At 37.1% G+C, this 21,496-nt stretch overlaps 1 protein-coding gene across 3 annotated transcripts; it reads left to right on the top strand.

Annotated features, from left to right (window-relative positions):
* Positions 1–281: 281 nt before the first annotated feature.
* Positions 282–11,106, top strand: LOC111410182 (probable sphingolipid transporter spinster homolog 2). 3 transcript variants are annotated; one of them, XM_023040415.1, is made up of 16 exons: positions 282–680; positions 1,268–1,399; positions 2,020–2,121; positions 2,647–2,787; positions 2,884–2,959; positions 5,800–5,874; positions 6,066–6,165; positions 6,242–6,304; positions 6,823–6,877; positions 7,053–7,147; positions 7,586–7,635; positions 7,749–7,862; positions 9,351–9,470; positions 10,075–10,203; positions 10,532–10,610; positions 10,772–11,106. In XM_023040415.1, the coding sequence occupies exons 1-16, from the start codon at positions 514–516 to the stop codon at positions 10,888–10,890; spliced, it is 1,617 nt and encodes a 538-aa protein (XP_022896183.1). In that variant the 5' UTR covers positions 282–513; the 3' UTR covers positions 10,891–11,106. The 3 variants fall into 3 exon arrangements, with proteins under 3 accessions (XP_022896183.1, XP_022896182.1, XP_022896184.1); XM_023040414.1 differs by having other exon boundaries at positions 283–680; positions 7,559–7,635; XM_023040416.1 differs by having other exon boundaries at positions 284–680; positions 2,683–2,787; positions 7,559–7,635.
* Positions 11,107–21,496: the final 10,390 nt, after the last annotated feature.

The raw sequence follows: 21,496 nt of genomic DNA, 5'->3' as shown, positions 1-21,496 counted from the left end.
GAGTTAGTTGTCCCTTTAGTATATCGGTGATGTTGATAATCATGCATCTTTTTAAATAAGAATGTCTTAATATAATGAGTACTCGATAAATTAATGAACAAAGTACGGAAATCCAACTATCAATAGTTGTGTATAATTTCATCAGGTTGCGTTGCATGACATGATTACATTTAGATGAATATGTTGCCAACCAAACCACCCAATTTTCAATTTTAGACAATTATATCTGAAATTGTTTACACATGCCTAGTTCGTTTAAAACGTTACACTCTTTTTTTGAAAAAGTAAAAATAAAAATTCTTCAATTTATTTCTTTATGAGATAATTAAAGAATCTGCAGGATATATATCCAAAGAACTTTGGTAAGATTCGTTGCAATCTGTTGAACAAATCTCAACAATCCCAAAACCAGATGCCCATTATAGAGAGAAAAATTATTTGAGTCCACAAAAGTAAAACACTGGCGCCATCAATTCAAGGATTCCGTTTGCTCCAACCAAAATTCCAGAGTTAATGGGAGAGGAACACCCACTGCCATCGCCCCCGCGGCCGGTGGAGGGCCACCTAACCCCAAAACCTCCTTCTGGAGCGGGGTCTGTGGAGAAAGTGAAAAGCATGGATGTCGATCCAGTCCCATCTCCAATATCAGCTCCCAAACCTTCTTGGTTCACTCCCATAAGGTCATCTTTTTTGGTGTGTATAAATGTGTTTCTGTATATATGTGGTTATATTTTGGGTTCTTGATTATTTCAAGAAATATGGTGTAAGGAATGGAAAAAGTTTCGAGTCTTGGGGGGTATTTTTACTACGTGGGTCACCAGGAATTTGTCAGTCATTTTTTTTTTGTTAAATAGAGTTTCTGGGAAAATAGGTTTGCACATTTACCTTTCTCCGGGGAAATGTGTTTGGAAATGTTTATATCACTTGTGTATTTATGATTCATACGGCTCTCCGCGTACTCTTAAGGAAATATACGTAAGAGAGTGTTAGGGAAATTTGTTATATGTGTTGGGTGATTGAAGGATGACAACGGCTAAGGTTTATGAATTCTTGTAAATTTTGAAATTAGGTGATGGTGAAGGATGACAATAATTAATACATTTGCTTTTTAATGAATCTTGAGATTCGGTTCTTATATAATTCCATTGATGAAATGGACTTGTTTTGAGTTGTAGAAGTGGCGGTTGTTTGTTTAATATGGAATCTACTGTCTTGCCATTAAACATTTCTGTTACTTTTGATTCTAACTTGCTTCTTTTTCTGGCAGGTTGCTTGTTATATTTTGTGTTATTAACTTAATAAATTACTTGGACCGTGGAGCAATAGCTAGCAATGGCGTTAATGGAAGCCGCAAGACTTGCACGAAAAATGGTAAATGCTCACCAGGCACTGGAATTCAGTAAGTTCAATGTCAACATTTGGTCACCATTTCTTTTGCTGTACTTCTGTTAATGGAGCATCTCCTTTCTTTATCTAATCCATACCCCTGAATTTTATTTTTACAAATTCTTAATTGTTATCCCGAATATTTTTATACCGTCCTTTCTCTCCATATAGCCCATTTACACATTGCAAAATAACCTAAATCTCTAAAATCGCGTAGGATGTAAATAAAAAGGGATATAATGCAATCCATTTCTTTTACCTCTACTTCATTACCACTTTTCACTCCAACCAAACATAGGGTAAGGTTTCAAATCTACGCCATGTAATGCAGAGGGAAAACTACATTCGTCCTCTCAATCTTAAAAGAGCAAGAGAAAACATAATGAAAAACAAGAAAACAATTAACACCTCAAGAGTGATAGACTGTAAATGGTCCATTTCTAATTGGAAAATGTCTTTTTAGTTGTTTAACCCCTTGCCATATGAGGTTCTGCAATGCTGTGGGAGAATGTGTTGATGCTCATATAACAATACCCATACTACTACTCCTCCAAAAACGTACATTTAGACTATCTACCAAATGAATAAATCTGTATATACTTTGCATTGTTTCATAAGCATCTTTCTACGCAGGGGCGATTTCGACCTAAATAATTTTACGGATGGAGTTGTATCATCTGCTTTCATGGTTGGACTCCTTGTGGCTTCCCCAATGTTTGCATCTCTAACTAAGAGGTAATCACTTTGAGTTGTGACTCTTTCTCACTCCTATTATAGGTTAGATAAAATTTGAACACTCGGCATGAGAAGATGGTGATGTGTCAGGAAAGTATTAATGCAGAAAATGATATTTGTGTGGTATGAAGAAAATGTGAAATTGTTGTCAAGAAGTAGAATCAATGCTGCATGAATTGGATGGAGTATTCCTGTCAAAATGATACAAGAACAAATTATGCTATTACATTTTCTTTGGTGTATTTTTACGTTATTCGTAATGTCACAACAGTGACATTGCAGTAAAATAAAAGTTCAATGAATTATGTTCTGTCAAGCATTCATTGTTGAAGTTCTTTCCTACATCTATACATCTATGAAAAGTATTTGAATTCTCCAAAATTTAGCATGAATAAATTTTCAGAAACATTGCATGTCATGTAATATTTGGTATCTTAATCTTCTCAATGTTCTTATAAAATCAATAGGATGCCAATTTTGAAAGAGCTACCGTGTCTAACAGAATGTGCTTCTACCTGTCTGCAGCGAGATAATTATAGTTCGTGTACTTGAATTTTGTAGAGTCAATCCATTTAGGCTTATTGGAGTTGGTTTGTCAGTCTGGACCATTGCTACTGCTGGTTGTGGTTTTTCAAAAAACTTTTGGTCCATTGCAATTTTTCGCATGTGAGTAAAATTCTCTTAATTACTCAAAGGTTTGCCATTTTTGTTTTTTTATTTTTTATTATTTTGTGATTTTTTTTATTTGGCTTGTTTTATTAGGCTAGTGGGTGTTGGCGAGGCTTCTTTTATAAGTCTTGCAGCTCCATTCATCGATGATAATGCCCCACCTGCTAAGGTTTGTTGTTTCATGCAATGATACATCATATAGGATTCACCCTTCTATTCACATGACATTATCTTCTAACTTTGTTGAGGAAAAAGGCTTTGGTATTAACTTCGAGAAAAGAGGTTAATCACCTTCATCTCATACTTTCATTATATAGAGTAAATCAAGAGTACAAATATGGAAACCCAATATACGTGATTTCTTATTGCCTAATATATATGACTATAGGTGATTTCTTTTCTTTACACTCCTATCAAGCTGCAGCATATATATATTATAAGCCTAGCTTGGAACAGATGAATCTCAATCGATTACCATCCAGTAACTTCGTAAACACCTGAACAAGCTGGTCTTCGATCTTTGCAAATGGTATACATATGTCACCACTCACTTTCTTGTCTTGAACAAAGTGACAATCAACTTCAGTATGCTTGGTCCTCTCATGAAAGGCTGTATTGGATGCAATGTGTAGAGCAACCCGATTATCATAGAATATCGGAATAGGGATAGAAGGTGCAAGATTTATTTCTTTAAGAAAGTATTGCAACCATGTCAACTCACTAGTAGTATGAGCCATCGCTCTATATTCTGCTTCTGCACTTGACCTTGCTACTATAGTTTGTTTCTTACTTTTCCAAGTCACAAGATTATCATCGAGAAAGGTACAAAAACCAGTAGTAGATCGTGTCTATCTGAAGGAGATCCTACCCAATCTGCATCTGTAAACCCCTCTACTCTGATATGTCCATTTGGTTTGTATAACAACCCAAGACCTGGAGCCTTTTTCAAATATTGAATATCCCATATCGCAACTTCCCAATGAGAAACTAGAGGAGCATCCAAGAACTAACTAGTGATGCTAACCATATAGGAAATATTTGGTCGTATGATAGTAAGAGAATTCAATTTTCCAACCAAACGACGATATTTACCCCGTTCTCCATACAGATCTCCTTCATCCTTCAAAAACTTCATATTAGGATTCATAGGAGTATCAACTGGACTAGTTCCAAGAAAATTTGTCTCATCTAAAAGGTTAAGTATATACGTTCTTTGAGATAAGTTGATACCTTTTTGAGACCTACCCGACTTCAATACCCAAGAAACATCGAAGCTTGCCTAGATTTCTAGCATTAAAATGTTTGTTATAGAAACTGTTTCAACTTAGCAATTCCTTTTACATCATCACCAGTGATTATAATATTTTTTACATAAACGACAAGGATGACATAACCTGCACCAGTTTGTAAATGAAATACTAAATGATATGTCTGACACATCTAAAGACCAAATTCCAAAACAACTTCAGAAAACTTTCCAAACTATGCCCTTGATGATTGTTTTAACCCATATAAAGTCTTTTTCAACTTACAAACATAGTTCTGATATTCCCTATGAGCAACAAACCCCGATGGTTGCTCCATATAAACTCTTTGTGCAAATCACCATGAAGGAAGGCGTTCTTAATATCCAATTGAAATAACGGCCAACTAAGATTAGCAGCAATAGAAATTAAAACACAAATTGAAGAGATCTTAGCAATTGGAAAGAATGTTTCATCATAATTAATACCATAGGTTAGTGTACAATCTTTAACAACTACTTTCAATCGGTCAATAGTCCCATCAAGATTGAATTTCGGAATAAAAACCTATCTTTTGAGTTTTGACCACTGAATTTTGAAAAATGTTGTACAAACTCGACATTTTTCAAAGTTAAACATTTATGCTACTAAGTAACGTAGAATATTTTTCAAATTTCAATGGCCAAAATTCGACATTTTAATTTTCAGTGAGCAATCGAAGACATGAACTTAAGTTCAGTAATCAAAACTTAACATTTTAAACTTCATCAATTAATCAAAAACATGAACCTAAGTTCAATGACCATTGGAACAATTAATGCCAGAGCTATAGATAGCAAGCCCTATTGACAGAATTCCTCTCATGTGAATGTTGGAACTGTTGAAGACTTCGGACCGACGTGGGGATGCCGATCACTGTTCAAAGTTAGTTACTCGACCAGCGACAGGAGAGCTGAAACCGAACTGCTGAACCACCACAAAACCATCGTAGAGTCCCCAACCGAACACCACTGAACCACTCGACTGCTGTTGTTAATCATCCACGCGATCGACAATTCAACCTAACTCCAAGGTGAAGGTTACACGAGGCCCAGATTACCCACTATGCTCTGATTTCTGACCATTTTTCTTCTTCACATACGCTCTGATACCATGTTGAGGAAAAAGGCATTGGTATTAACTTCAAGAGAAGAGGTTAATCACCTCCCTTTCATACTTTCATTATATAGAGTAAATCAAGAATACAAATATGGAAACCCAATATATGTGATTTCTTATTGCCTAATATATGTGATTATACGTGATTTCTTTCCTTTACAAACTTTATGTGCTTGTTTCAGCGAGGCTTGTTTGAAATTATTTGAATTACACCTTTCTTTATAGTAAAGCATAATTTCCTCAAGGCATGTAGGTTTGGTGAAACTCACAAATGAACATTGACATGTATGTTCATCTTAGAATGATAATAAGAGTGGATTCTCTCATTATAGTTTTGGGATCTGGAATGGTGCAAGTATTTTACGGAAATAGCAGGCTTGGAGTAGTGATGAGACAGTTGTTATCTATCACAGCGTTCATTATGCTTTGAGTTGTGCCAAAGGCTAATTTTATTTCTGTAAACTTGTGGAAATTGAGATTGGAATAATCATGTTCTTTTCTTCCATGTTACAATTTGCTTATTTCCTGTTCTGAGGCTCATATATCTTCTATATCATCTTTCACACCTGAATTTTATTGCATTTGACGTGGTCTTCTTTTTTGTCAGAAAACATTTTGGCTGGGAGCATTTTACATGTGTATACCAACAGGAATTGCTGTTGGTTACGTTTATGGTGGTCTGGTATGCATATTCTTAATAACTATTTTGTGTGCTTTGAAATATATAATCTTTTGAAAGCAAAAGTTCTTACAATTTTGCTTTGTTGGTTTACGTTTTTATTACCTCTTCCGTTTGAAAAAATATCTTACAGCCTTTTACTTCTTATCTCCACCTCACATGTACTTAATGTTCTCATTTTTCTTTGCTTGTAGTGTGGGGGTTACAACTGGCGGCTGGCTTTTTGGGTGGAGGCTGTTTTGATGCTTCCTTTTGCTATATTAGGCTTTGTGATGAAACCTTTGCAGTTGAAAGGTCCATGTGCAGATATTACTTGCTTTGATCTCATTTTCATTCCCCAGACACTTCTTTAAACACTTTGCTCCTACAGGTTTCTCTCCTGTTGGATCTAAAACAGCATTGACATATGCAGAAGACGGGACAGAAAATCAAGGTGCTGGATCTTCCTATTAACATGAACTAACAATATTTGGAAAGCACTTTATCACTATTTCTTCGTGTAATGATTGCAAAAGTCCTATAGATGTGTCAATTACCAGATATACAATTTGGTTCTTATCTGTTACGAAATTGGTTGTTTTAAGAGGGCTAGTGATGTCATGTGTTTGAGTGGGATTCATCTAAAGCATTAGACAAAATGTTAATTTTTAGCATTTTCTAATGGTCAAAGTGACAGTGATATGTCAACACGTAAATATAATTTCTTTGACGAAAGGTAAGTAACAAATGTTTGGCTTACTATATGCCTTATTCATACTGTCATACTTTTGTCCAATTCTCTAGTTCTATCTCAATGTTCATTATGTATGTGGCACCATGTCTTAGCGGGGGGTGTCTTTTGGTTATGTCTTTGCTTCTTATTTTTTGATTGTTCTTATAGTTCTATTATTTTAAAAATACATCTTATGTGTTTCATATTATTCATTAACACAATTATTTTGGATGATGAAGGTGGTGAACTGTCGTCAAGAGAAGCGGTTGCTGATCAAAATTCGAAACGTTTTGGGTGAGAGCTCATTTTACAGTATTTGAGATTCTAGCGATATCAGTTAGGTTCTTCTCGGCTATAAACATATCTTATCAATAATAAGGTTTCCTTATTCAAGTGTATGGCTGATATTTCACAAGTTCTTTTCCAGAGTTAAATGAATTTTCTTAATAGCAAATCTCATATCTTTCAGGTCAACGGATGCACGTAATGAATGTATTGTCATAAGATTTTTGAAGGATATGAAGATTCTTTTGCTTGATCAAGTTTATATTGTGAATGTTTTAGGTATGTTCTTCACTCTGTCAGAACTACAAACTCTTATGTTAGTTCTTCCTATAAATATTTTCAGGAGTGCTGATGTACCATCTCCTCTGCTTTTTGGCATTTTGAGCATGTTTGGCTAACCCCACAAGAAGTAAAAGTTGCTTTTAAGCTTCCCGTTCCCCAACATAATTTAAAAATACTTTTCTTTACTAACTAAACTTACTTTTCTAGAAATTACATCTTAAGTTTCTTTCTAGGAAAGTGACTTAATCTTAAATAACATGCTTATTGCTAGCTGAAAGTGCTAAGATAATGGTTGCTGACTTGCTGAAAAACTGCTCCTGCGTGTAGTGGATGTAACTACAAAAATAAGCATGTTAATTTGTTATTATTCAAATAACTTCGACTTTTTTATATAAATGGTAAATGCAGGTTATATTGCCTATAATTTCGTTGTAGGTGCATATTCTTATTGGGGTCCCAAAGCTGGTTATAACATATATCACATGGTAAGCTCTTAACGGCCTTTGAAAAATTTATCAACACAACGTTCTCCATTTTCTAATCCGTTGAAATTGAACATTTATGTAGTCTAACCATTTGAAAATTTGTTCTTTTCCAGAAAAATGCTGATTATACGTTTGGAGGGATAACAGTAATTTGTGGAATATTGGGATCACTAGCAGGGGGTTTTGCTCTTGATTATATGACTTCCACAATTTCCAATGCTTTTAAGGTGGGCCACGCAATTTACTTTCTCATGGCAATTGATTGAGAAGAAAGTTTCATTTTTGCAAACTTCACTTCTTTCAGTTTTAAATTCTGCATAAAGCAAATGCGTAAATGGATTAACAGTGAGATGCCAGAGAATTTCTTCTATAATGTATTGCCTTTCTCCTTCCATCATTTCCTTCTACTAGAAAAAGAAACAAAAATTGAATGGCTTGCGAACTGCTGTAAACACAACACCAGCACAAATATTCAACCAGTTAACCAGCGAACTTTATTTCTGTTAATTTTATTCTTAAACCTAACACCTTCTTCTCTTCACTGGCTTCCAGAATGTATTGCCTCCAATGGCAATGTATATATATCAGTGGCATTATGGAATTGATAGGAAATTTCCTGTTGAGCCTTCCCAATAACTATCCTCTTCTTTTCCCTCTCTTATCTCTCACCCAAAAGAAAAAATTAGAAGAAAGAAGTTAAAAGTTGGTAAACTCTATTTCAAGTGACAATGATCACCTAATGAGAATCCTCTGTTGTATTATTGCCATTATTTTGCTAGAGGTACCCCATGTGTGGCCTATCTGGAAAGGTGAGCCTTGCTGGTCCTGACTCTCTAGACCTGCAGCCCATGAGCGCTGGCTCACACTGACATTTTTAATCCTTTTTTCCCTCAGAAAATTAACTACATAAAAAAAAAAAAAAAAAAAAAAAAAAAAAAAAAACCTGACTGGATGCTAGCCCTACCTTGTACAACACAGACCTGCCTCTTGTTTTCGCAGGGCCTGTCTCCTTTTACACCGCTGTTCAGCCAGTTCGACCACCCATCATCATAGAGTTGGGTTATCACCGTTGGCTTGACTTTAGATTAACGGTAAGGGTTTTACCGGTTTCAAATTGTTTTTGCAAAGTTGGCAGGGGGAAGGGTGGATTGATCCCCTGACCTCTGCTCAAGGAAGCTATCAGCGTTGCCAGCTGGTACAAATGCACTATTGCAACGATATATGCCTTTATATAAACCATTACCTCTATTTCCTTTTTTTTTTTTTTTTTTAACTTTTTCACCTTATACAAAATTAAATAATCAAATATAAAATTTATGAAACACATGCTATTAATTTTTCAATTATCAAAAAGCTGTTTTATAAATTTTTGTTTGCTAGGATATATCTAAAGTTTTACATAATAAAGGGAACAACGTTATTAGAAATTCTATAATATACAAAATTATAGTAGTACATGTAATCATTATAGTAACAGATAGTTTTATTAAAAATATCTGGGCTTGCTTCCGGTTCATGGCAGTATTTAAGATTCTCTGTTCTTATTTTTCTGGTTTCTGCATATCTTTTCTATTGGCTAAATTTATGGTCATTACAAGCATGGTGCATAGTGCTCAATAATTATTCCAAGCGTGCTTAGCTTCTTGCACTTCATACCATGCCAGTATGTAATGTGGGATTCATTATCAAAGTTTTCATTTCTCTCTCTGGTGCAGCTTCTATCAATGACAACACTATTTGGAGCAATATTTTGCCTTGCCGCATTTTGCTTTAAGAGCCTAATTGCTTACGTGATCATTTTTTCAATAGGGGAACTGCTAATATTTGCCACCCAGGTAAATTTTCTTGTGAGCGAATCTTCATTGATGTTTATGCTCTTGTACAACTGTATATGGTGCCTGTCGTTCTATGCTTTGCTTTTTTTTCATGCCTTCGTCACATTTTCTATTCTTGTTTATCAATTTGAAGTTTGTCACTGTTCTTATTATCTGTTGTCTTTAAGACTATACTTCGATATGAAGCATAAGCAGTTGCTGATTTAGTGCCCTCATACGATTGTGGCTGTATATTCCCATTTCTTTTGAATCCAACAGTTTTATATTGTTCTTCAGTTTTCTTGTTAACTTCTAGAAGAGTTTGCTCAGAATATCTTTGAGGTGTTGTGTTATTGTGCTAGACAAATTAAATCACATAGATTTATTAGAAAATAATTGCTTAATATTTCATACGAATGGAGTTCTTTGGATCTCTAAGTAGATGTAGCAATTAACTGAATGGAGTGGTTCATTTAATCTACCACAAACTTAGGAGCAGTAAGATTTCAATTGTTCTTGTTGCATAAATTGGCTAAATTTAAGCTACTGTTCTTTCTTTCTTCCATGGAATTTTCAGTCAAGGATTTGTAGGTTGAGTCTTAACATTTCGTTTATGCCTCTGCAGGCCCCTGTAAATTTTGTTTGTCTACATTGTGTCACACCTAGTTTGAGACCATTATCGATGGCTATGTCTACTGTCTGCATTCACATTTTCGGTGATGTGCCTTCCTCGCCTCTTGTTGGGCTTCTTCAGGTTTGCTGATTTTGTTAAATTGATTATTATTTACTTTTCGGAAAGGCAGTGAACAATGGGAGGCATATTTCGCACGAGTGCACCCAAATAAAGAAAAAGTGGTAGTAGACCAAAATTGTAATAGTTGTCATGCATCTTGTTGGTTTAAATCTACTAGTTGATCTAGTGATGCACCGAAAAGAGTGGCGAAAAGGGATTTGTGGTGAAGCCCAAATTTTTGGCAACAAGGGATCCATTATATGGATCATTTTTTTTCTTGCAGTTATGTTCAAAAGTACTCGTCATGATGTTTTATGATCTTCTCCTGATCACAATTAATTTCTGTCAGGATCATCTTAACAATTGGAGGAAAACTGCTCTTATTCTAACATCCATTCTGTTTGTGGCTGCCGCAATATGGTTTATAGGTAATCTTTAGTTACCATGTTTTCAAGGTTTTCATGGATATTTCCAAGGTCAATTTCTATTCCAAAATTTCTCTTTTAGTTGTCTTTCACGAGAATATATTGATAACTGGGAACAATTTATGGAATTCTAATATATTTGAACCTTTATGTACTTTTGGCAGGAATTTTTCTTCACAGTGTAGATAGGTTTAATGAAGAGAGTAAGAATCCAGTTACTACAACCGACAAGTCAAACACGATTACCTCTGCGGAAGTGAAGAAGAAGACTGAAACAGCATAATTTTTTCTCGTACCATAAATTCTTTCAAGACTATAGCCAGTTTTAACCTGCGTATTTTATGTAAGTTCTTTCTTCTAATGGCCATTGTGAGTGTAAATAATGTTATCTTCTGCATTTGAATTCATTCACATTGCTTCGACTACTTTCCCGGGAAAGAAATGTAAAAATTCCTGCGAACGCTAATTTAATGCAATTTTTTCTGTTGGAATAATACCCATTTTCTCTTCCCCTCTCTGAGCAATGATGAATCAGAAACAGCGTGAATAATATTTTGCTTGAATTGCCATAAATCCCCTTGAAATAAAAGAAATCTCTTCATTCAAAACCCAGAAGGTGAAAAGTACACTGCTCTCTCAAATACAAATATCTAGTTTCATTCTAGACCAATTATTATCAAGATTTTTCCAAGAAGACCTATTGTGTCTTACCTAATACAGACTGAGATTGGCAGATCAAACTCTTGTGAATCACATTTAAACAAGGGAAAGTTCACAGCAGGTATAGATCTTTTCACAAGTTTAGCCCATGACTCGTTTGTTTCAGTGATTACCTTGATGGCATAATCCTGTAATCGTAAAATAAGACTGATTACGATATGAATGACTAGAGCGTGTTTCTATGATTTTTCAAGAACCCTGTAAATGATAATTGCAAATGATGATATACATCGCATGGCGCTTAGTTGCAAAACTCTCTCCCTGCACTTCATATTCACCCAAAGTACACTAAATTTGCAACCTGTTGAAGTAATGGTAACTTTGTTGTACTCCTAACAAGATATTTACTAAGTTTTACCACCAAAACAACATAACGAACTGTTAAGTTACTAATTAATATAATACACCCTGATGCCAATTAGAGATTTTTCACAATATCAAGCAAGAGCAAACAAAAATGTTGGGTTATAGCTCGAGTTACCTTGTTAGCTGGCTCGTTGCCAAGACCAAAACTTGTTCGCAGGTTTCCCATCAGGAACTTTGTAGTCTCTAAACCAGTCCTAATTGCAGTAAGAGTCCCCTGAAAAAAATAGTGTGGTTAGTCTGGAATAGTTGTTGCAAGACATGAGAAGAATGGAGACCTTAAACTTGCAAGACATAAAAGGTATGTTTACTAAGTTGGACTGGAGACAAGACTACGAAAGTAGTCTAACGTAGAAAACATGCCAATATATTTGGTTATTGCTTTATCTTCACAGGAATTAGCGGAGTTCAACATATGAAAGTTTAGCATGCAGTTTGAGACTTGGACAACTTTGCAAATCTTCATTCTTGTACTCCGTGAGGATAAATACACTAAACCTCCTTTGAAGTCTCAAGTGAATAATTATTATACAAGAAGTAAATTTTATTGAAACATTCAATTTTCTGATCATATCGTCATATATTCCCATCTTTGAAATAATAACATACTGAAGCAACAGAAGAAACACTTGCTACTCTCAAGGAAAGCCAGACTGGTGGGCTATGCAATCTATGATTCAACATTTGCGCAAAACGAACAAGCTCAACGTGAGAAAGGATTACTACACACAACATATAAATAAGCAGTTGTGAAAAATAATAGTGTAGGAATGTGTCCATTAGGGAAGACATACCGGGAAATGCTTCTCAATATATATTTATTTGTTTTTTCTCAGAATGCAGTCTTGACAGTGAAAGAGCACACAAAAGGGTCAAATCAAACTGGTGACAAAATAAAATAGCTGAAAGTAACTAACATGAATACATGGATAACAAATTAATATGCTAAGGACGAGGTGAAACAGCGTAATCTTACGGGTAATATCGAAGTTTTCCCTTCTTGGTGTCTTGCTTAATGGGAGTAAATGGCTCATCAGTAGCGACCTCCATCTTTGCACTAGATTCTTTGGGAATTTCAACAACGAAATTGAACACACCATCGTCCACTTGCAGTGGTACATCGTGCCAAGGGGAAATCTGCATCGCACGTAAAATAAATAAAATGCCATCAATTTTTTCAATCTTCCACAAATTTATTTATTTATTTTTTCTCTCTTCAAAATGTTGTGGAAGCTTAAAAGTTTGTACTTAAAAGTAAAAAAATAAGTTACTATGATAAAAGGTTATTTTTACTGGTCAAAGTTAGAATTAGAAGTTACATCCGTGAGAATTACTTCCGAAATAAACAACTTTTGTTTATTTTGGAGTAACTTTTACTTTTATTTAAGCTTAGTCAAACATGTGATAAGCCACCTATTCAAATTCAGTATTCCAGGCGAGAGAAGAAGTCTGGGGTAGAAAAGGGAGACCAGAAAAAAGAAAGTTCTATGCACATGGGCACAACAAATTCAATTGGATAAGCTGTTATGGAGTCAGGGGTATATAAGTGGGAAGAAATGGTGAGAAGGGCAGCTAGCAAGTGGAATATTTCTGGCAGGAGAGTTTGGACCTCTCGAAAGTCCAATTATCAGTATTTTCTCTTTTATTTCCTTTGAGCATTCTACGTTCATTTCGGTTGTATTCATCCATTTTATAATTAATGAAACGTTCTTCTTTGTTATTATCAATTTGAGCTCCTTTGTGTTGTGATTCGGAAGTTCAATTACCCGGGAGTCTATCATTTCGGTATAAGAGCATTCACCTGGGGATGATGTTGACCGATCGTGTAGGGGAATTGGAAGGTTATCACCACAGCCTGGAGGGGAGAATGGATGCATTTCAGGCGGGCATGGATTCCATGAAGGTTGAGTTGCATAGGGTATAGAACATATATGAACTTGTTGATGGAACAATTTAAATTTATCACGGGCCACTGGGAGGAACGTGAGAAGGAACAGAAAGGGAAAGGGACAAAAGAAGCACCTTCGACTGGATTTACTATAAATTTCGAAGTTACGATGCCGACAGAAGAAGAAAATATAGGGTGGCGCTTCTGTGTGGATTATAGGGCGTTGAATAAGGCGATGGTACCGGATAAATTTCCAATTTCGATCATCGAAGAGCTTCTAGACGAATTGCATAGAGCCACAGTTTTTTCAAAGCTGGACTTGAAGGCGGGGTATCATCAAACTAGGGTATCTCCTCACGATATTCCTAAAACGGCTTTTAGAACTCATGAGGGGCATTACAAGTTCTTGGTTATGCCCTTCGGGTTGACCAATGCGCTGGCCACCTTCCAAGCACTGATGAACTAAATATTCAAGGAGAGGTTGAGACAATTTGTCCTAGTTCTTTTTTTACGATATCTTGGTATACAGTCAAGATATGGAGCAGCACCAAGGGTACTTGAGGTGGGTGTTGGAGGTGCTTAGGAGAAATCAATTGCATTTGAATGTGAAGAAATTTGTTTTTAGCCAACGGGAAGTAGAATACTTGGGTCATGTCATATCACAGAAAGGCGTAGCTGCAGATGGGGCAAAAGTGACGTAGCGAAAGATTATAGGGAAGATGAACAATCACAAAATGAGAAAATTCTCAAGGAAAATTTTATTGAATTCAAGAACTGTGACCTCAAAGGGCTTACAACGCCTTAAATAGAAGAAAATCCTAGCAAAATTCGACAAATGGAATAAAAAGATATTTTTTCAAAAATAGAAAAATATGAGATAACTACTAAGATGGAAAATCCTTATCTTCAGGATCGTCCTCCAACAAACGGAATATAAATCCGAATTTTATGGAAAAAGATATTGCAAAAATAAAAATTACCATAAATAGCAAAAACACCTAAACGAGGGCCTAAACAATGGATTTTGCCCAAAATTGGCCTTGCATCAGGGCCAAAGGTGCTGAGTTTTATTCATTGGCTCGATTCTAATCGAATTATACTAGCAATTCACCAAAAACGAACGAACCCGAAGTTATCATGAAATTAAAAAAAAAAACATTATTTTGCCTTGTGACGGTCCCATTTCATCATAAACTCTAATCCCTTATACACTTCATCAAAAAGTCAGGGCAATGGTAGAGTGGCCAAGTCTAGGTTCTCTGTGTGAGTTAAGAGGGTTTCTTGGTCTGACAGGGTACTACAGGAGAAAGGACTATGGGAAAATTGCATGGCTGCTGACTGAAAGATTAAAGAAGAACAACTTCTACTGGGATGAAGTGGCGGAGCGGGCCTTGCAGGATTAAAAGAGAGTGATGTCACTACGGTCCTTGGGTTGCCGAATTTCGTAAAAACATTTGTTGTGGAAATGGTTGCTTCGGGATACGAGCTAGGGGTAGTGTTAATGCAAGAGCACAGAACCATTGTTTTCTTCTGCTAAGTACTTATTCAAAAGGTCAGAAAAGTCAGTATATGAGAGGGAATTAATGGCAATAGTCTTCGCAGTCCAAAAGTGGTGCCATAATTTGTTGGGTCATCACTTCATAATTCGAACAGACCAAAAAAGTTTGAAGTTTTTGTTGGAACAGAGGGTGGTCACTCTTGAATATCAGAGGTGGTTAGTGAAGCTTATGGTTTATCAATTTGAAATTCAATACAAGCCAGGACTTGAGAACAAAGCAGCTGACTCTCTCTCACGTGTTAACCACTTGCCAGCATTGATGGCTTTATCTATACCGGCAATTGTCCAGTTGGAGCAACTGAATAGGGAAGTAGAAGCGGATGACAGGTTATGAAAAATTGTTGCTGAATTAAGAACAGACCCTTCCTTGTGGCTGGCCTATTCTGTGAAAGAAGGACAATTGCTTTACAAAGGCAGGTTAGTTCTTCCCAAAGGATCAGTCTTGATTCTGCTAATAATGCAAGAAGGGAATGATGGTTGCTTGGGGGGCGTTCAGGATTTCTAAAAACATATAAGAGGATTGCTGTGAATGTGTATTGGGCTGGAATGAAGAAAGATATCCGTTAATATGTCAGGGATTGTGCTGTGTGCCAACAGAATAAATATGTAGCCTTATCCCCGAGAGGTCTGTTGCAGCCCCTAACAATTCCTAATCAAGTATGGGAGGACATAGCTATGGATTTTGTGGAAGGCTTGCCAAAGTTGAGTGGATGGGACACCATTCTAGTGGTGGTGGATAGGTGAAGTAAGTATACCCACTTTGTACCCTTGAGGCATCCATTTTCAGCAATTAAGGTGGCTGGGGTATTCGTGAAGGAAATCGTACGCTTCCATGGGATTCCACGTTTAATTGTATCGGACCGAGATAAAATTTCTATGAGCGGATTTTAGGAAGAGTTGTTTAAACTCTAAGGTACCAAACTCTACCGTATCATCGCGTACCACCCACAATCTGATGGACAATCTGAAGTAGTGAACCATACATTGGAGACATATCTCTGCTGTTTCGCTTCCTCTAAGCCGAAATCCTAGGCATGCTAGCTTCCATGGGATGAATTATGGTATAATACTTCCTATCACTCGGCTTCCAAGTTGACACCATTCTAATGCTTGTATGGGAGGGAACCCCCTCTATCGTTAAGGTTTGAAAAGGGGTCTACCCCTTTCTCTATGGTAGAAAGGCAGTTGTTGGAGAGAGATCAGATGTTGGAAGAGTTGAAACATCCCTAAATGCGGGCTCAAGCTCACATGAAGCGAACAACAGATGCGAAGAGAAGAGATGTTCTATTCAATGTAGGGGATTGGGTTTATCTGAAGCGACGCCCTTACCAGTGAAAGTCATTGTCTTCAAGGCCCAATGAGAAATTGGCCCCGAAATTCTATGGGTCGTTTCCGGTGGAGAAGAAAATTGGACCGGTGGCCTACAAACTGACACTTCTATCAACTTTTCACATTCATCCTCTTTTTCACGTATCACAACTACACAAGGCTGAGGGTCAATCGCACATGATAATGAATATTCCGGACCACCTGAATGAAGAAATGGAGTTGTTGGTAGAACCGGAAGCAGTGTTGGGGGTCCGACCAGGGAGAGGAAATAACATCAAGAGTCTGGAAGTATTGGTGCAATGGATAGGTTTACTGCCCTTAAAAGCCACATGGAAACCCTTTGAAATGTTGAGAAATCAGTTCCCAGACTTCCACCTTGAGGACAAGGTCAGTCTCGTGGCGCAGAGTAATGATAAGTCACCAATTCAAATTCAATATTCTAGAGAAGAAGTTAGGGCAGAAAAGAGAGACCAGAAAAAGAAAGTTCTATACACATGGGCACAACAAATTCAGTTGGATAAGCTGTTATGGAGTGGGGGGTATATAAGTGGGAAGAAATGGCGAGAAGGGCAGCTAGCAAGTGGAATATTTCTAGCAGGAAAGCTTGGACCTCTCGAAAGTCCAATTATCAGTATTTTTTCTTTTATTTCCTTTGAGCATTCTACGTTCATTTCGGTTGTATTCATCCATTTTATCATTAATGAAACGTTCTTCTTTGTTATTATCAATTTGAGCTCCTTTATGTTGTGATTCGGAAGTTCAATTAGCCGGGAGTCTATCAACATGCTCATTTGCCAATGGAGAAATCATAGTCCAAAAACGAGGTGGAAAAAGTTTGAAATGTGACATTTCTTGACCCTCTCATTGCATATGCTACCTCAGTACACTCATTTTTACCAAATCTACATCATGTGCCTAAAAAACTAGTCTACTTAAGCCCTTAATTAACATGTTAAGCCCATAAAGATAACATTTCTCAAATAAGAGGAATTGTTCTTGGAAATTATATTAAGTTTCAACTTTCAAAATTATTGTATTTTTAATTTTCAGTTTTTGGGTTTAATTAAAATCTTAATTTATAATATAACATACATTTAAATATTTAAATGGAGGTTATGAATTGATTAATTCTCATTAGTGTAGGGGTTTAAATTGTACACTATATAAAGGGAGGAAAATCACAATTTGAGATACAATTAGAAAAACACAACTTGGTATGATTGATTCCAGAATTATTCTCTATAATTTTACCCTATACTATTTTGGCAACTAGATAAAGGCTCATTTTTATCTCCCTATAGTCGTACCCATAGAAGGAGAGCCACATGGATTTTATCTTGGAGTCGTATAGTGCTGAAAAGACCCCCACGAAGGGAGGCAACACAACTTTAAAACAGTGTCCTCAACGTGACTCCCAATGTTTGCCATTTCTAACTCTCCTCTTTTGTTTGTATTCTTATTGAATTATATTACTTCTATGTTTATGCTTAAAATAGTTGTGTTAAATAATATTTTATCTACACACAAATCACCAATTTTCCCAACGATCTAAAGTCGTGTTCAAATATTGTGTGTAGATAAATCATATGTGTAATCTTAGTGTACTTTTGTTACCTTTGATGCCAAATTAATTTCCTTATTGTTGCTTATAAATTTTGGATGTGCATGAGTGCCTAATACACATCTATAGGTAGTGTACCAAGACCTGAATTCTATTGGTAGATACCAATTGCTAGTATAATACACATCTAACACAAGTGTCGTAAGCAACCTATTTGTATCTAAAGAAAAGTTCGATCACCTAACCAGTTGTCTGTCAAGAATCTGACAGGATTTCGGGATATTAACAACCTATTTAACACCCTTTAAGATGAATGAGAACTGAAACACAGCAAAATTCTTCATTAATGCACTGGAAATTACACTAGAAGGATCTGTAAAATAAAGAACGGATCCGAAATTACAATGAATGGATTAAAAGAGGAAACAACGGAATAAATGTGAACTTTCCACAGGTCCACTGCTCTCCAGATGAATACCAATTTTTTGCCCGATTTACTGGACTTGACTATCCTTATTTATAAGTTGCTCTGCTTCTAGATCATTCTCTCAGCAGATTACATAACTGTGCATGTGGCCTTCTTTTTCCTTGCTTTTCCTTTTCTGCTCCTGTCCCTCTGTTGTGCCTTTGGTAGGTAATCTGAATTGGGGGTCTATCATTACTCCCCCCCTATGAGACTCACCTTGTCCTCAAGGTGGAAGGATGGAAATTGCTGTCTTAGCAGATCAAATGACTCCCAGGTGGCTACTAGAGGCGGCATCCCTTTCCATTGTATTAAAACGTCTAGACCCCTGCTGTTGTGGCCAGTCCTTGGTCTCATCCCCAATACTGCTTCAGGTTCCACTAACATTTCCAGCTCCAAACTCAATTGATAGGCACTTCATCCACTGCATGCTCTACTCCTACTGCTTTCCGCAACTGTGATACGTGAAAAACCGGGTGGATTTTACATGTAGCTGGCAGGGATAATTTATATGCAACTTGTCCAATCTTTTTCTCAACTGCAAATGGTCCGTAAAATCTTGGAGCTAGTTTCTCATTCCCTCGGGCAACCAATGTTTTCCGGCGATAGGGTCTAATCTTCAAATATACTAATTCACCAATCTGGAATTGAACATCCCTCCTTTTGGAATTTGCTCTACTCTTCATTTTAGCTTGAGCCCTGAGTAACTGTGTCTTCAATTCCTCCAAGACCTTATCACATTCCAGCAGTTGCTATTCTATTGTTGACAACGGGGTAGACCCTTTCTCAAACCTCAACAATGATGGGGGATCACGGCTGTATATGATCTGAAAAGGAGTCGTCTTGGATGCTGTATGGTAAGAGGTATTATACCATAATTCTACCCATGGTAACCAGCTAAACCAGGACTTAGGTCAGATTGAAGCAAAACAATGGAGATATGTTTCTAAGGTGCGATTCAATACTTCTGATTGTCCATCGAATTGGGGGTGGTAAGCGGTACTCCGGTTGAGTTTAGTACTTTGCGGTCTGAATAGCTCTTCCCAAAAACGACTCATAAAGTCCTTGTCCCTGTCCGAGACTATAGACTGAGGTATCCCGTGAAGTCGTATCACTTATTTAACAAAAACACTTGCTACTGTAAAAGGGTGTTTGAGTCCAATAAAGTGTCCATACTTGCTCAAGCAGTCCACCACCACCACGATTGTATCCATGTTTCTTGACTTCGGTAATCCTTCAATGAAGTCCATGGCAATGTCTTTCTATACGCAATCCGAAATGGGCAGCGGTTGTAAAAGGTCCCCTGGTGAGAGGGCACTATACTTGTGCTGTTGGCAAATGATGCAATAACTGACATGCCTGTGGATATCAGACTTTATTCTTTCCCAATAGACATTTGCTGCAATACGCTTATAAGTTTTCAGAAACCCGGAATGTCCGCCTATCTTGCTGTCATGTCCTTCTTGTAATACCAGTGGAATCAATTTTGAACCTCTTGGAAGCAACAATTTCCCTTTAAACAATAGCTGACCATTCACCAGAGCATAACCTGGTCTACTTGAAGGGTTCTGAGTGATGTCCTTTAGTTGCGGATCTGATCTTACCTCCTCAGCTAAAGTGTCTAGCTGGACCACTGTAGGAACTGATAACACCATTAAGTCTGCCGAAGAACTAACTCTGGAAAGGGCATCTGCAGCTTTGTTTTCATTCCCTGTCCGATAATGAATTTCAAATTGGTACCCCATCAATTTAAGTAACCACTTCAGGTATTTAGGATTTACCTCTCGTTGTTCCAGTAAAAATTTCAGACTTTTTTGATCGGTGAGCACATAAAATTTTTGGCCCAGAAAGTAGTGCCTCCACTTTTGAACAGCGAAGACGATCGCCATTAACTCTCTTTCATAAGCTAATTTGATCTTTCCCTTCGGGTTCAGCGCATGGCTATAATATGCAATCGGGTGTCGGTCCTGCATCAAGACTGCACCTAATCCAAACCCTGAAGCATCGGTTTCTACAACTAAGGTTTTATTAAAATCAGGAAGAGCCAGAATGGAAATAGTAGACATTGCTACTTTTAGTTTGTTGAAGGCTTGCTCGGCTTCCCCATCCCAGTAGAAGTTGTCCTTCTGAAGTCGTTCCGTTAGGGGGCCATTCTATTTTGCCATAGAACCTTACAAAATGATGGTAGTCTCTCGTAAGTCCCAAGAAACCCCGCCATTCCTTCAATGAACTGGGGCTCGGCCAATCCACCATAGCTTGGACCTTTAATTTGTTTGCCACCACCCCGTGGCGAGAAATGATGTGCCCTAAATACTCTACCTTCGGCTGGCTGAAACTATATTTTTTCTTATTGGCATATAACTGATGTTGGAGTAGCACTTGCAATACCCTTCTCAAATGTCTCGCATGCTCCCCTACATTGCGGCTGAATATTAAGATGTCATCAAAAAACACCAGAACGAATCGCCTTAACTCTTCTCTGAACAACTCATTCATGAGTGACTGAAATGTAGCCGGCGCGTTTTTGAGACCAAACGACATCACAAGGAATTCGTAATGCCCTTCATGTGTTCTGAAGGCTATCTTAGGGATATCCTCAGATCTGACCCGTACCTGATGGTACCCTGCCTTCAAATCCAATTTCGAGAAGATCGTTGCTCCATGTAACCATCCAATAATTCATCGATTTTGGGGATCGAAAATTTATCTGGAGCTGTCACCTTGTTTACTATTCGATAATCTACACAAAATCGCCACTCGCCATCCTTTTTCATCACCAATAAGACGGGGCTCAACAATGGACCGGTGCTATGTCTGATAATTCTAGCTGCCAACATCTCTCGAAGCAACTTCTTTATTTCATTTTTTCTGGATATGGGGGTAGCGATAAGGCCTCACATTGACAAGAGCTATCCCTGGTTGGAGAGTAATGGCGTGATCTTGGTCACGTGGTGGTGGTAAACCTCTCGGCTCTTCAAAGACTGAATTAAATTCACTCAGCACTTGT

The sequence above is a fragment of the Olea europaea genome, chromosome 15 (genome assembly GCF_002742605.1).
Source record: "Olea europaea var. sylvestris chromosome 15, O_europaea_v1, whole genome shotgun sequence".
NCBI classification, from domain to species: Eukaryota; Viridiplantae; Streptophyta; class Magnoliopsida; order Lamiales; family Oleaceae; genus Olea; species Olea europaea.
This window is presented reverse-complemented; position numbering and strand designations above follow the sequence as displayed.

Excerpts from the sequence above, each read along its gene's own strand:
- LOC111410182 (XM_023040414.1), top strand. The coding sequence starts at position 514 with ATGGGAGAGGAACACCCACTGCCATCGCCCCCGCGGCCGGTGGAGGGC. Across the intron at positions 2,122-2,646 it reads TTTGCATCTCTAACTAAGAG|CGAGATAATTATAGTTCGTG; the intron begins GTAATCACTTTG and ends ACCTGTCTGCAG. Across the intron at positions 6,166-6,241 it reads GAAACCTTTGCAGTTGAAAG|GTTTCTCTCCTGTTGGATCT; the intron begins GTCCATGTGCAG and ends TTGCTCCTACAG.